The 13,658-nt window shown below is 41.2% G+C and overlaps 2 protein-coding genes across 3 annotated transcripts; one reads left to right on the forward strand and one right to left on the reverse strand.

The window, feature by feature from the left end:
* Positions 1-281: 281 nt before the first annotated feature.
* Positions 282-6,735, reverse strand: fbxo43 (F-box protein 43). Of its 2 annotated transcripts, none has more exons than XM_038712232.1 (6): positions 6,652-6,735; positions 4,839-5,694; positions 3,937-4,683; positions 3,494-3,596; positions 2,987-3,181; positions 282-530 (listed from the first exon to the last, which is right to left on the reverse strand). In XM_038712232.1, exons 2-6 carry the CDS (start codon positions 5,633-5,635, stop codon positions 282-284), a joined length of 2,091 nt encoding a protein of 696 aa, XP_038568160.1. In that variant the 5' UTR covers positions 5,636-5,694; positions 6,652-6,735. The 2 variants fall into 2 exon arrangements, with proteins under 2 accessions (XP_038568160.1, XP_038568161.1); XM_038712233.1 differs by lacking the exon at positions 6,652-6,735 and adding an exon at positions 5,779-6,347.
* Positions 6,736-6,742: 7 nt separating this feature from the next.
* Positions 6,743-13,658, forward strand: LOC119898079 (sperm-associated antigen 1-like; the record flags this gene model as incomplete). Its single annotated transcript, XM_038712231.1, is given in 13 exon segments — positions 6,743-6,840; positions 7,139-7,286; positions 7,703-7,862; positions 7,996-8,118; positions 8,202-8,272; positions 8,500-8,612; positions 8,728-8,833; positions 9,032-9,162; positions 9,382-9,488; positions 9,890-10,025; positions 10,896-11,348; positions 12,983-13,082; positions 13,597-13,658. Coding segments are annotated over 13 exon segments (1,735 nt in total), but the record flags the coding sequence as incomplete, so codon positions are not given.

Raw genomic sequence — 13,658 nt, forward strand, 5'->3', positions numbered from 1 at the left:
TTGATCAATGTGTATGGGAAAGTACATCAACAGTAAAATTCAGTCATCGTCCTGCTGGTGAGACTTCCTTCACATTCATAATTAAAAAACACAAGTAAGAACTGTGTTTTTTTTTTTTAAAAAAAGGGGGGAAATACAGTATAGAGACAGGCACAAAGACATTAATAAGAAATTGCTCTCACGTACTGGCCAAAAAAACAGACTTCCTTGAATCTAGGCCTCAGGAACAAAATGCTAAAGTGACTTCGACAAGTCAAAGAGGAATATAGTTCGCCATCTGTTCATAGTCTCCTAACGTTTCGCTTACTTTGAGCGCTTCCTGGAAGTAGTATGTCCTTCTTGCGACGGCCTGCAGACTGGCTGCCACACTCTCTAGAGCCGTGAAAAGCACACAAGCAGGCCAAGCAAAACTGGAAACCACAGTCGGCTCTGCTGCACACGCCCTCCATTTTCACTGAGTGACACCTCGCAGGATGCTCACATCGAGGGCAAGGCTTGAGGCACTCATCATTGAAGAGAGTTTTGGCAACCTTTAAGAAAAAAAGAGAAAGACTTTAAATTATTAGATTTTGAATCAAAGAAATGTTTGTGAACTTCCTTTAGCAGTTCCTTCAGTAAGGTCAATGGGAAACCCCATTCACCCTCCACTGAACAGCAATAATACAACATTTTAAACTAATATTTAATATATCCAGCGGTAGAAGAATTATTAAGATCCTTTACTTTACCCTGCAGTGCTGGATTTTTGTCTCCCCCTTCTGACAGTGAGAGTAATTACACAACAGAGTCGAGGCACGCTGCTGACATATAGAGGCTGTGTAGTCATGTTGCCTCCCCTTTCAGTTCTGGCAAACCAGTCATCACTGGTTGGTATAAAAAAAAAATAAACATCACTACCGGTTCGCCAGTGTGGGAATGTGGGATTTTGAAACTCCAGCATACTGTGAAAACTGCCGGTGGCGGGCTAAATCAGCGTTGTGCAACTCGTTTGGCGAGTGCTTGAACGTAAGGGACATTCATTTATATGTAAAATTCCCATAGTAAAAATACTGATATCACACTGTAAAAATACTTTAGTAAAAGTAAGAGACCTGTATGTAAAACCTTATTCAAGAATGCAAGTGTAAACAGTAAAATGTGCTTAAAGTAGTAGAAGTTCTCGGGGCCTCTGGGTAGGGCTGGACCATTTCACCTAAAATCAAAAATCACGATTAATTGAACATTCCACCTCGTTACGGTTATTTTGTTTTTCATATTCCACTGACATGGTTTGTACTGTATATATGCTCAATTATTGAAGCCAGGTTTTATTTGTTTGATTCACAGATTTTAAAAATCGATTATCTAAATGTTAATTAATAAGGTAATGTTGACCTATATTCGGCGCATCGCCGCTGCTGAATTATGAGCGCTGCTACTAAACTTTCACTCAATTATTTAATATCAATGCGGAACTACTGATTTTCACTCACACACTGTGAGAGCACGGCAACACACGCTTTACTAGCTTCCTCTCCTCATGCATCGAAGGACATCTAAGTTATGTGACAGCTGCTGTTATAAGAGCAGCGGAGCAATGTGTGTTAGTAGAGAGTGAGTGATTGAGCGAATGAGAGAGCGAGAAAGTGTCAGCCTGGCCGTAAATGCACAGTGTAGGTCACAGTGTGTCCATTAATAAAATCACTGTTGTTTCACCGACTGCTGGAAAGTGAAGCCGGTTAGCGCCAGCTAACCTCTGCCTGACTCCGGTATGGAAGCTCAGCAAGACTGGACGGGGCGGAGTCACGTGACCACACACATACAGTAGTATGTTTTTACACGTACACTGTAGGGAAAATATTTATAAATAACCGACATGGTAAAATTACATCAGTTAGAGGCTCTGAATTTCAGTTTCGATTACTTTCAATTAATTGTCCAGCCCTACCTCTGGGATGGTATAAAATCCACTACTGGCTCTGGAACCAGTAATCGGAGCCGCCTCAGATGTGAGATTAATGTGGATGATGCAAATCACTTCTTTGCTAGGTTTGATGACCTTGACTTTTCTGCTGCTCACAAGAGCATTCTTTCATCTTTGGCATCATGTAGTCAGGAGGTCGGTAGCCCAGCAATTTTTGTAGTGCTTGTAATACCAGTCAACCACAAATTTTAGCTAAAAAAAAATAGTTTATTTTAAATTGCACACCAGCACTATTGCTTGGATTTTAGATTACCTCTTGTTACGTCCCCAGTTTGCCATATTTGATTTAAAAATAAATAAATATCTGACACAATTTTTAAAACAGCAGCACCACAGGGGAGTTTTATCCCCTTTTTTATTTACCCTCTACACCGCTGACTACAGGCATAGTCAGGCACCTTGCCACGTATGACACTGTCCTTGGTCTTCATCGAGGTGATGACCAGGCCTATAAAAATGAAATTGCCTCTTTTGTGAATTGGTGTGAGTCAAAACCTTTTACAACTAAATGTTGGGAAAACTAAAGAGCTGATTATTGACTTTAGGAGGAAGAATGAAGAGGTTCTTCTTGTGATCATAAAAGATCAGCAAATCGAATTTGTCTCGTCATGTAATTATCTTGGTGTTTACCTGGACAGCAAGTTAAATTGGAAATAAAACACAGATATTGTTTTCAAGAAGGTCCAGTCGTGGCTATTTTTCCTGTGAGCAGAAATTTGCTTTATACCTTTTATCAAGGCACTATAACCAGTGTTCTTTTTATGCTCTACTTTGCTGGGGAGGCAGCATCACTTTAGACGATTAAAAAGCCTGGCTCTGTGATTGGCCTTCCTCCTGAGTCACTCAAGGTCACTTTAGAAAAGAGAACAAGTTACAAACTAAAGAATGTAAAATAGGAAAGTGACATGAAAACAAGTTCCTCAAACTTGTGAATAAATTACTAAATGTAATTAGTAACATTACACCACTGAATATATCCAAATCTTACATAATGTCAGTCAGTGTAATCATTTTAAAACTCACTTCTAGGAATTTATCCCGTTTGCTGCTGCTTCCTGAATGTAAGGCGCTGTGCTGTAATGGGGTCAAAGTGCTATTTCCTGACTGCGGGGTGCAGTAGCTGGAGGTCCTAGACTGGGCTTGAACCGTCTTGAGGGCCGACCTTTTCAGCAGAGTGAGCCTGGTCTCTGCGTCAGGTACAGTGACAGCACCACTGAGCTACAAGACAACAGCACAAAGATTTCAACCGTTAGTCACATTATATATCCACATTGACAAGCTAGATGAAAGTTTAACAAATATTCAAATGTTACTTTACACTATATCCCATCACACAGAAACTTCTGTTGTGCTCATCTCTATGACATTAAGGTTTCATTTCAAAAAAAAAAAAAAAACAACCCGCCCATCAGTTCAATAGCAGATGTTTTTCCTTTTACAGAAAACACCTGCTAGAGGCAAACAGCAAAAGCCACAGTGTCCTATTTAACATCTGCTAACAACACAAATCAGTCTCTAGAAATATCCTACCTCAAGAGAAGCCTCCAGTTCACTCAGGTGGTTTCCTCTCTTGAAACTGGCTCTCTTGTCTTGCTGGATGATTTCATTCCAGCTCTTGCACACCTGACCACACCTGCCGAACACAAACAAATGCATGCATGAGACCAAAAGTTAAAAACTTTAATACTGGCTGTGTCCATCAGGCCTGATGTTTTGATTAATAATCAGGCTTTTTGCTCTTCGATACTAAAAACTGCATTTGTTACATAGCTTGATTTTGAGGTTTTACCTGCATACAGATATCATTTATCAGTTCAATGAATGGCAACTTTGGAATCAAGCTTCCTAATCTAGTAGGAGTAATGTATAGACGATGTGCAGAGTTATACAGTACATGAAACAACAATGATAGATAGATTTTGCTTTGTATAAGTACTGACAGCTAAGTTTTGTTGAAAACATGAACTCCTCACCTGTAGATGCTCTCAGAGGTCAGGTGACCGAGTATGACACCCAGGATGTGTCTGAGGTTCCTCTTCTTCAGCTCTGTGAATATGTCCACCTTCCCCATTCCCATCTTCCTGCCAATCAGCCCTGCCAATGGCATGGTGGTCCTGAACGTCACCGGGGTTTCAGCCAGTGCTGCTGTGGACTTCAGCTGCTCCGTCAGGCTTGGACTTTGGCCAACAAACATCTGGGCTTTCTGCTGGCACATAGCATGAACCAGCTGCAATGCTGGAGTCAGACAAAGATTGACTGGGGTTGTCCTGAGAGGAGTTACGTCTGGATTGGCAGAAGTTGTGCTAAAAGATGTCATGTTTTCTAGTTTTGTGGTGGTCGCCCTTAATGGGGTGGCATAGTCTTGTTTTGCAGAGGCCAAACTATCAGGGGTCATGCCATTACCACACCTAACAGAAAGGACGCTGCGAGGCGTGGCACTGTCCGCAAAAACATCATCTTTAGAACGTCTGTGGCGCTGATGTTCATGCTTTCTGTCTGTTGGGTCCTCATCAGACTGAGAGCCCCCTTCTTTAAGTGTAGAAAGCCTTTGCTGACGCTGCAAACGGAAGCGGCGTTTTGTCTCAGCCAGATTTGGGGTTTCACAGTTTCCTCTGGAGGCAGGGAGCAGCAGCTCCTGGAATGAGCCGTCATGGTCCACCGAGGAGTCTTGGGATTTATCAAGGGTCAGGGAACTGAAACCACTGTCCTCAGACACAGACCTGTTCCAGGATTAAAAGGGGGTTAGATACAGGCACGTTTTCAGATGGAGATGTGAAACATTTATTTATTTATTTATTAAGTGTTTTTCCAAGTATTCAGCTGGGAACATATAAAAAACAACATTTGAAAAGCCAAGTGTCATAAAAGCACATACCTTGTGTACTTGGGTGTGTGTGTGGCTGACGGTGTGAACAAGACACTTGAGCTGTCGAATACGTTATTTTTCACATCACCGATCGGTGACCGAGAGTTTTCCTTAGATGAGGCAGACAGGAATTTACTAAAGCACAGAGTCTCAATACTAATTTGATCTGAGGCAGGGATGCTTCCACTGAAATCTGCATCTGAGAGTGAAACTCTTCTCTCAAAACTGGAGAGGTGACCAGAGTTGAGTTTACCATCTTCAAGAGTGGAGGTCCTCACCTGCGTGAAGAGGAGACGACGTTTCCTGCCAGACAGGGGCAGATCCTGCTCCAATTTTAAAGTGCTTGGTGCCAATGCGTCCACCGTAGTGTCAAGAGAGTCAAACGATGCACTGAGCCAGTGTTCAGACCCGACACTGCTGGAGGATTCAGCCTTACTGATGCATGGTAATCTTCTGCTGTCAGTTTTGACATCTGTGGTGGGTTTGCACATTAGAAGTCTGTGTCGCAACAAGGAATCTCTTTTGTATACTTTAGGAGTTTCACACCAGCTAACAGCTGATGGCAGCTGTAATCCCCTGGAGTCTTTGCCCAACAATCCAGCTGGTCCTCTGCTCCTCTCCTTAGGTGTGACAGGAAGCCTGAGATTCTCTTTAGGCGTTTCATTGAATTCTACTGGAGACAAGTCAACTCCACTGGTGCTCTGTGGGCTGTGGAATAAACCTGAGTAACCACTGTCGGCGCAGTCATAACAGCGCTGGCCTTTGCAGCTCTCAAGGTAGAAGTTTGATTCAGGAGTGCATTGCATTTTCCTCCTCCTGTTCGCACAAACACAGGGTTCACCAAGTAAGGATGATGTCAACTGACCTGCAGATAACAAAACACAGAACAGAATGTGAACCTAAACTAGCTCAAATGTTGCCTGGTATGTCTAATTTGTTGTGGACTCACTTTGTGATCAGATCAGATAAGCTAAGTGATTGAAAAGTCTTTCAGTTTTTCTCAGCACGTCCATGCAGTGTTGGCAGCAGTGTGTTAAACAAAGTCAGCTGTTTCATCAGCGTTGCTATGACGGCGTGTTGTCGATTTAAATCCCCCGTCGTGTGCTCTGTGATGCCGCTATAAAGTGAGCTACAGCCGCCAAAACAACCGACCCGCCTACTTGTACACTGCCGACAGTGACCATGTCAACAACGGGGCGTGCCACTTTCATTTCATTTCTACATGCAACGTTAGTTAACACCGGTTAACTTACGAAACAAGTAGAGATTTGTCGGCAATTCAGCTTGGCCTGCGTCCCCTGACTAGGGGGGCCAGAAACCCTGCACAAAGTAAAGTTAAGCCCAATTGTTTAAATACACCAGTAAATGGATGTAGAATGTATTATAGTTAATTGCATTCAAGACTAATTGAAACTTAATTTCAAATTACAAAACACACTAATTGTAAAGGTCGCTCGGGTCCCACCGTGTGACTGTGACAACAATTAGCTGATGGGACGTAAAAAAAAAAAAAAAAAACACACCTGTGTCAATTACCGAGTTAACTGTTGCTATGGGGATTGATTCCCACCTGAAAATCTTTGTAATGTCATCCACCTTGATAAACGTAACGTTAGCCAATATTACAAACGCAATATAAAAAATAAATAAATAAATAAAATATTAGATAAACCCGTTTATATTTGAGGGTCACAACAATACAAATGTTACACGCAGTAACGTGAGCACTTAGTTATATTTAGGCTGACTGACTAACTGTTGCCTAATAAAATTCTAGTTGGAAAACATTTGTTATTAACCGTATTTTGTTTTTAATACTTACTTCTAAGGCCGTAAACCACCGTGTTGTTTAGCTCTAGTGCTGTTTCTGCTACATGTTCATCTTCAGGCAGCCGCTTTTTCAAATTTCGAGCCCACCGTTGACCGCGTCACGTGCTCACCGCGTCACGTTTCCGGTTTTGGAGCGCGTGGTTACCATAGTAACGGATGAGCGCGCGTCAAACAGCAGCAGGTAAAGTCCAACGTCCTCCAACTTTAATAGCGTTTAAGTTAAGTTAAGAGCAACGCTGACACGTACCAAGCGAGAACGATGATGTCTTAACTTAACGTTGAACGTGTAACTCACCTTTAACACGGTAGTTAGAGCGAACTTAACCTAACTTAAGCTGGTTAAAAATTCGCAATAACGTTTGGTTAGCTAACCTTAGTGAGCTAGCAAATGTTAACTGTTGCATAACATTCAGAGCTGCAAATTCTGCTGTTAACAGAACAACATTGTTTAGCAGAATAACCGTGTAAATTCTCCCCAGGCATGAGTGCAGATGCAGTTTTCTCTCTTCAAAACCAGTCCACCGCCATTGACTATAGCGGGAAGATCCCTGTGGAGCACCTGGACTATGATTACATTGAGAAGTGCAAAGATGTAAAATACCTGGAGAAGATCTTGAGAGTACTTAGGTAAAAGCCACATCACTGAGTTTGAGGTGTATATTGGTGAGCTTTTCTTCATTTAGATAATTCTCTCAGAATGGGAAAATTTATATGCAATATTGAAAAAAATACCACCTATGAATTACTATTAAACTAATAATATAGCAAATCATAGAACAGTACAGTCTGATGTCTATGAAGATTCTCAGTGATCCAGGTAATAGATATCCCACGAAGGTTAAAATCAAGGGCAACTGGACTTGGTTGAAGATACTGGAAGACGTTTCGTCCCTCATCCAAAGGACTTGAAGGAACTGAAGAAGTCCTTTGGATGTCCAGTTGATTTTAACCTTCGTTGGAGTACAGTCTGATAAACTTTACTGAAAAGATTGCTGGGAATTTAGGCTTTAAGAAATTCATATAATGTTTTACTTTGTGTGAAGGTCTGGCGATGAGGGCATTTTTCCGCATCTGATCAATTTCTGTGAGAGTCACTTGGAGAAACTGAACCCCAGGAGCCGAGCTCTCAGGAAGGAAAACCCTGTGGCCACAGCTGCCAGCCTCTCTAAAGATGAGTGGAGCCAGATTGTCAATGATTTGAAGGTATGCTACACATTGTAGTGTCTTTTTTTTTTTTTTTATAGCAATCCTGCTTACTCCCTGCTCTCTTCTTATATTGCAGTTTCTCTGAAAATGAGTGATAACATTTTAATAGTAAGTACTTTGTTCTGTACAGACATGGCGAGAAGAAACCAAAAGAACAGAGACTTCACTAACACAGCAGTCAATGTTTGATGATCTAGTGAAAGAAAACACGCCACCTATAAGAGGTTCCAATTGCTCTGTTCCACTTAGTCAGGTAATTGTCTCTAATGATGCACATAACCATGTATATTTATGTATACAAGAAAAACACTACAATTAAGTCTTATGTCATTACAGACTTCAGATCCAAAAGAAAAGAGGAATTCTTCAAAACGCACTCTCCCACGTGATTATCGAGAATGGGACAAGTGAGTCAGTTTGTCTCTCTGTGTCTATTATATTCAGAAGAAAGGACACACTGTTCCAGCAGCTGCAGACACTGTACATAGAAGGTTCCAAGTGTTTGACTTTGTAAAAAGGCCTCAAATAAGCTTATTTTATTACAATGATCCACAGTTAAATGGTTGATGCTGTTCTAGAGCATCATTTTGCAGATTATCTTCCTTCAACTAAATATATCTCACTCTGTTTCCAGGTTTGATGTGGAAAAGGAATGTGACAGAATTGATGGAAATGTGGTCAAAAATGATCCACCTGTCATTATAAACACAAGAAACCCCAAAATCAAGACTAAAGTGGATGCTTCAAGTAATGTATTATGTTTAGCACCTCATGTTTATTTTGTGGTCATTTGCAAAGCGTTATGTATTCTTCAGTTGTGTGGGTATGTGTCTGAAATGTGTGGGCTGTACAATTCATGCAGTGCTGACACAACCGGAGAAGCTCCTGCTGGCAAACCGTGAAAAGGACAAAGGCAATGAAGCTTTCAGAGCAAACGATTATGAGGAGGCAGTTGCATATTATTCCAGGTCAGGCTCTTCAAACAACCCATTTATTATAGAAAACGTTTTAAATCTCTTAAGGGGATTATATTATGTTGCCCAGCATTTAATTAGACTGCTGTCATTCATTGACTGACTTCATTCTCATTTACTTTACCTCTAAGTGTTTGTCCATTAACATCATTACAAATAAAGGTCTGTTTTATGTTCGGCCTTCCATTACAGGAGCCTTTCCATTATACCAACTGTGGCTGCGTACAACAACAGAGCCCAGGCAGAAATCAAGCTCAGCCACTGGCACAATGCCATGAGAGACTGCCAGAGGGTACTCGAACTGGAACCAGAAAATATTAAAGGTGCTTTTCCTTTTTTGTGTGTAAATAGAAATATGATTGTAATGTTGGTATTATTTAAATTGCCAGTACTTCAAAAGGTAATTACTTTAGTGAAGACCCTTTATATCATATTATCCGTACTTTGTACACACTACATTTGCAACTTTACAGCACAGTAGTAAATAGTAGCTTCGATGTATGTAATGTCTATACTGTATGTGATTTATTTGTCATCATCAGCCCTGCTACGTCGTGCCACTGTTTATAATCACATGGGCAGCTTCCAAATGGCTGCTGAAGACCTGAGGATGGTGCTTAGGAAAGAGCCGCATAATGCTGCAGCCACTGTAGGTGTTATTTACATGCCAGTTGCCTTTTTGTCCACTAGGTGTCGCTGCATTTGTGTGAGATCTTGTACTTAATAAGAGATTGTAGCTGCTGCAGGTATTAATAAAATCATATGTAGTCTGTCATTGCTGTAAATATTGTAGCTTTTCCTGTTGTTCTGTGTTAGATTGTGAACCCTGGATGCATTTTAGTTTTTATGTCCTTTAATTATGTATTAGGGATTTTAATACACTGTTGGTGAATGAAGAGAAGATGCTCCTTTTACATTAGCACCTAAGCCATTGACTGTATTCAGTAGTATATGGATGACTGTGGTATTGTTTACTAGGTGTGTTTACTTTGCTGACTTACTTAACAGACCTCGGTTGAGTTCCTAATGTGTGGATAATTTATGGTTTAGCAACTTCTGTCTGAAACTGAGAAGAAGATGAAGGAAGGTCAACCAGGACAGCAAAGCAAAGGCAAAAGAATCATCATCCAAGAGGTAGAAGAGGAAGATGACAGCAGTAACGATGCAGCAAAAGCTGAGCAGACTGGTGAGATTGTTTGAACGCCTCCATAATCAATATCTGTATCCTTGAGTTACACACACAGACAGACCATTTATAATTCCCCGAATCCATACAGAAATCTACATTATGATCAGTTTAAATGAAGGCAATGTTCTGTTACTTACGCTATACTTACTACAACATGGACAATTTAATTAGGTCTATTTTAAGAGATAATCAGCTTTTTAAATCTGCATCAGTTATGTGTTATGTGCAGCATTTTTGCAGTTGTTAAGCACTGATTCTCCAATTATTACTACTAATCTCAAATTAAAAACAACTAGATAAAGAATCTAGTGTAGTAGCTCTTTAGATCTGTGGTGGGTAAATGACTGATGACTATATTGGCTTGGTTTTACAGTAGAGTCTGACCAATATATTCAGTTTCAGTTTGTACACAAAAAAAGTTGACCTGACCTAAAAATCTGGTAATGGTTGCACTAGTTTATAAATATACAATATTTTATGAAGTCATATGTATTTTGTGATTTAGTCCCGACTCAAGCTGCTTGGCATAGGATTTGCCCTCTAATACACTTTTGATTTATACAAAACATCTTAGGAATTCTGGTGTAGCGGTAACAGTAGAGCAGTCAGATTATAGATAGTGGAAATGCCCCTTGTCCCTCTGGGTAAAGTGACATACTGTGTGTGCGTGTATTATCCGCCCTACCCCCACCCAGAGCTTTCGTAATTCACTGTTCAGTGAGGCTGCTTCCTGGAACTCCCACTTTGAAGTGGCTGTGTGTCATGCGTGTGCAACCCTCCCCCACTGTGATGTAACCGCTGACTCCTTCCGGTGGGTGTGTCTCCCCCTTCTCTCTGTCTCTCCCTCCCTCCCTCTCTCCCTTCCAGCTTGTCCGGTTGAACCTAGCCAGCCTGTGGGAGGGGAGGAGTGCTCAGCTTCTCCTGCCGAAAGGGGAGACATGGGTAACGCTCAGAAAAAGCCCCACAGCAGAGGGGACGGGGGTCCACACGGTGAGTTTAACAACGCCCACCATGGACACTGGAGGGGCAAAGGAGGCAGCGCTGACAAGTACAAAGTCTCACAGGAGTCCAAGGAAAAGGTAGCCAATGGAACGGGCAAAAGGGGCTCCACAGCTTCAGCCCAGGCTGACCAGAGCAGCAGTAAGGGAACTCCGGTTGGAGGAAATGCATCGGAAAATGTCAACCTCGATGCCCCGTGTGGAGCCCTGCCCCCACATCTGGCCCGGCTAAAGAATGAAGGAAACCTGCTGTTTAAAAATGGACAGTTTGCCGATGCACTGGAAAAATACTCACTAGCCATCCAAGGCTGTACAGATTCAGGTAGGATGGAAGAGTCCTCATGGTTGATGCTGTTCTGATGTTATAGTCTGAGGTGGCTGGTAGTTCAGTGGTTGCTGTATGACAGTGGAGAGAAGTTAACTATGTGCCTCCATGTCAGTAAACATATTGCACTCATACTGACATTAGTGTGTTGTAAACATGCTGAGACTTGTAACAAATGGCCCATAGTTTAACTGACTGATGTTTCATCACCAGTCCCACCCATATGTGAATAAATGTTACGTTATGATGTTTAATTATCAGTGCTTGATACTGTTTCCTGGAACTGGCCAATGCAATTATAAATCAAAGGTCATGCCCTTGCAGTTATAATTCTAGTGCTTCCATTAATTTTGTTGCTTTATTACAGTGCAGGGTATAACAAAAATAAAACAACAAAAAGGATGTTTTCCATGAGAGGCATTATAGCTAAACAACCCGAAATGATCTCTCCAAGAAGCAGTCCACATTAGTGTACATACAGGCTAGAAACAGTAACAGAATTCTGTATCCAGGAGTTGAAATGTTGGGCTGTTTGTTGGTGTATTTAGTGACTTAGTCCCTACAGCAGTGCGTCACAATGTGCCTGTTATTGGTGGTGGTGTATCCTGACAGTGTTTCTGTTTTAGCCTCAGCCTGGCGCTAAGCCTCTCAGCTCAGGTCTGTCCAGGTCACATGACCACCAACCACTCACTGTGAAATTGAATGTGTAGGACTGCGGCTATAATTCTCACCGAGAGGGAGAGAGTGTGCGACTGATGGAGGGAGAGAAACTGCTGCTCGTCCATAAACATACTCTCTGTTTTTCTGTGGACTCCCTTAATGTACTCACTATCCACTGTGCTACTGGACGTGGAAGTGACTGGATATTGACATCATCTGACTTAGGTAGTGTAGGCTGTATTTAATGCAGACAGACTACGGCAGACAGAGAGAGATGAGGATCCATTATATGAACTCATTTAAACCACTTGAACATGCAGTTTGTCAGTCGTCTGTCAAAAACTGAATATTGAAAATCTGTCTTTTACAAGGTCTACAGGGTGAATGGAGTAAATGGATGAATCCCTAGTTTATACATCTAACATACTGTACATGCATAAAAACATGCCAGTTAGAAGATAGGTGAGCACATGAATGCATTGAATTGTAGCATGTGTGAATGCTGCTAATTGTGCATTCGTTCATCAATCTAAAGTAGAGGAACTTTTAGGTTAGTATCTTACCATTAAGTGGTTTTCAAAGTCATGCTTCCAATTCTAATGCAACAAAAAAAGTTCTTAATCATTGCAGGAACCCATCATTACAACGCACATAAACAGCACTAAAGGTAGAGTATGATGAGATACCTGCAATATAACGGACATCACACCTTTAATTGAAGTCCTTATTAAGCAGTACTCACGTGTCTTTAGTTTTTCTTTGTAAGGTTTCACATTAAACTGTCTGATTCGACCAGTAAGAAATGATTTAAAACACATGCAGACTTTTTAAAGTCATCTTCGAGGTTCTTTAAAGTCTATGTTTGCAACTTTTACAGTTATTCTGTATAAGGGATGGGCAAGCCAAACGCACTGTTTCTGAGTTGTGTTTCCAAAATACTACATTTGTTGTATTTGTCTCTTTTTATGCAGGGATTGACAGTCCGGAGGATCTCTGTATTCTATATTCAAACAGAGCAGCTTGCTACCTGAAAGATGGCAACAGTCAAGACTGCATACAGGACTGCATAAAGTGAGAAAATATATTTACTGACCTTGTAACATTGTGTGATAAAATGGATTGAGAAAAAATGGTAGCTGTGGGTGTCAACCCAAATTTCACAATGTACGCTGGGTCTTACCTTGAAAGTCTGACACAGCTTTCCAGTTTTTTTTAGACAGCTGTATAATGAAGCATACCTCAGTAGCAGATTACGATCAGTTTATGAGGGGATCTGCGCTGGGATGTGTTGTATTTTCATTCATTTCTTTTGAAGTGGTTGTATAAGTAGCTAACTCAGGATAACGTAAGGGAACCTCCCATGTGAAAACCTTTAAATACTCAGTATGTTTGTTTTAGGTTCAACACACAAGTGTATGTGTAGAAAAATACACACAGTGCTTTATAATTACACAGCAACACAAGAACACTTTGAAATCTGTCTCTATATAGAATCCAGACAGTACTCAGAGAGTAGCATCTATAGCAGAGGCAGCAGACTTGATCCTTTGCTCCTGTCTCATAATCATCTATTTATACTAACCAGAGCCCTGGAGCTACAGCCATTCTCCCTCAAGCCCCTCCTGCGCCGGGCCATGGCTTATGAGT

This window comes from Micropterus salmoides, unplaced genomic scaffold (genome assembly GCF_014851395.1).
Source record: "Micropterus salmoides isolate LMB-PRFRI ecotype aquatic unplaced genomic scaffold, ASM1485139v1 Ms_hic_scaffold_11, whole genome shotgun sequence".
In the NCBI taxonomy this organism is placed as follows: domain Eukaryota; kingdom Metazoa; phylum Chordata; class Actinopteri; order Centrarchiformes; family Centrarchidae; genus Micropterus; species Micropterus salmoides.

Coding starts and splice junctions, on each gene's coding strand:
- fbxo43 (XM_038712232.1), bottom strand. CDS start 5,635: ATGCAATGCACTCCTGAATCAAACTTCTACCTTGAGAGCTGCAAAGGC. Junction 4,684..4,838: donor CACACACCCAAGTACACAAG/GTATGTGCTTTT, acceptor ATCCTGGAACAG/GTCTGTGTCTGAGGACAGTG. Junction 3,597..3,936: donor ACCTCTGAGAGCATCTACAG/GTGAGGAGTTCA, acceptor TGTGTTCGGCAG/GTGTGGTCAGGTGTGCAAGA.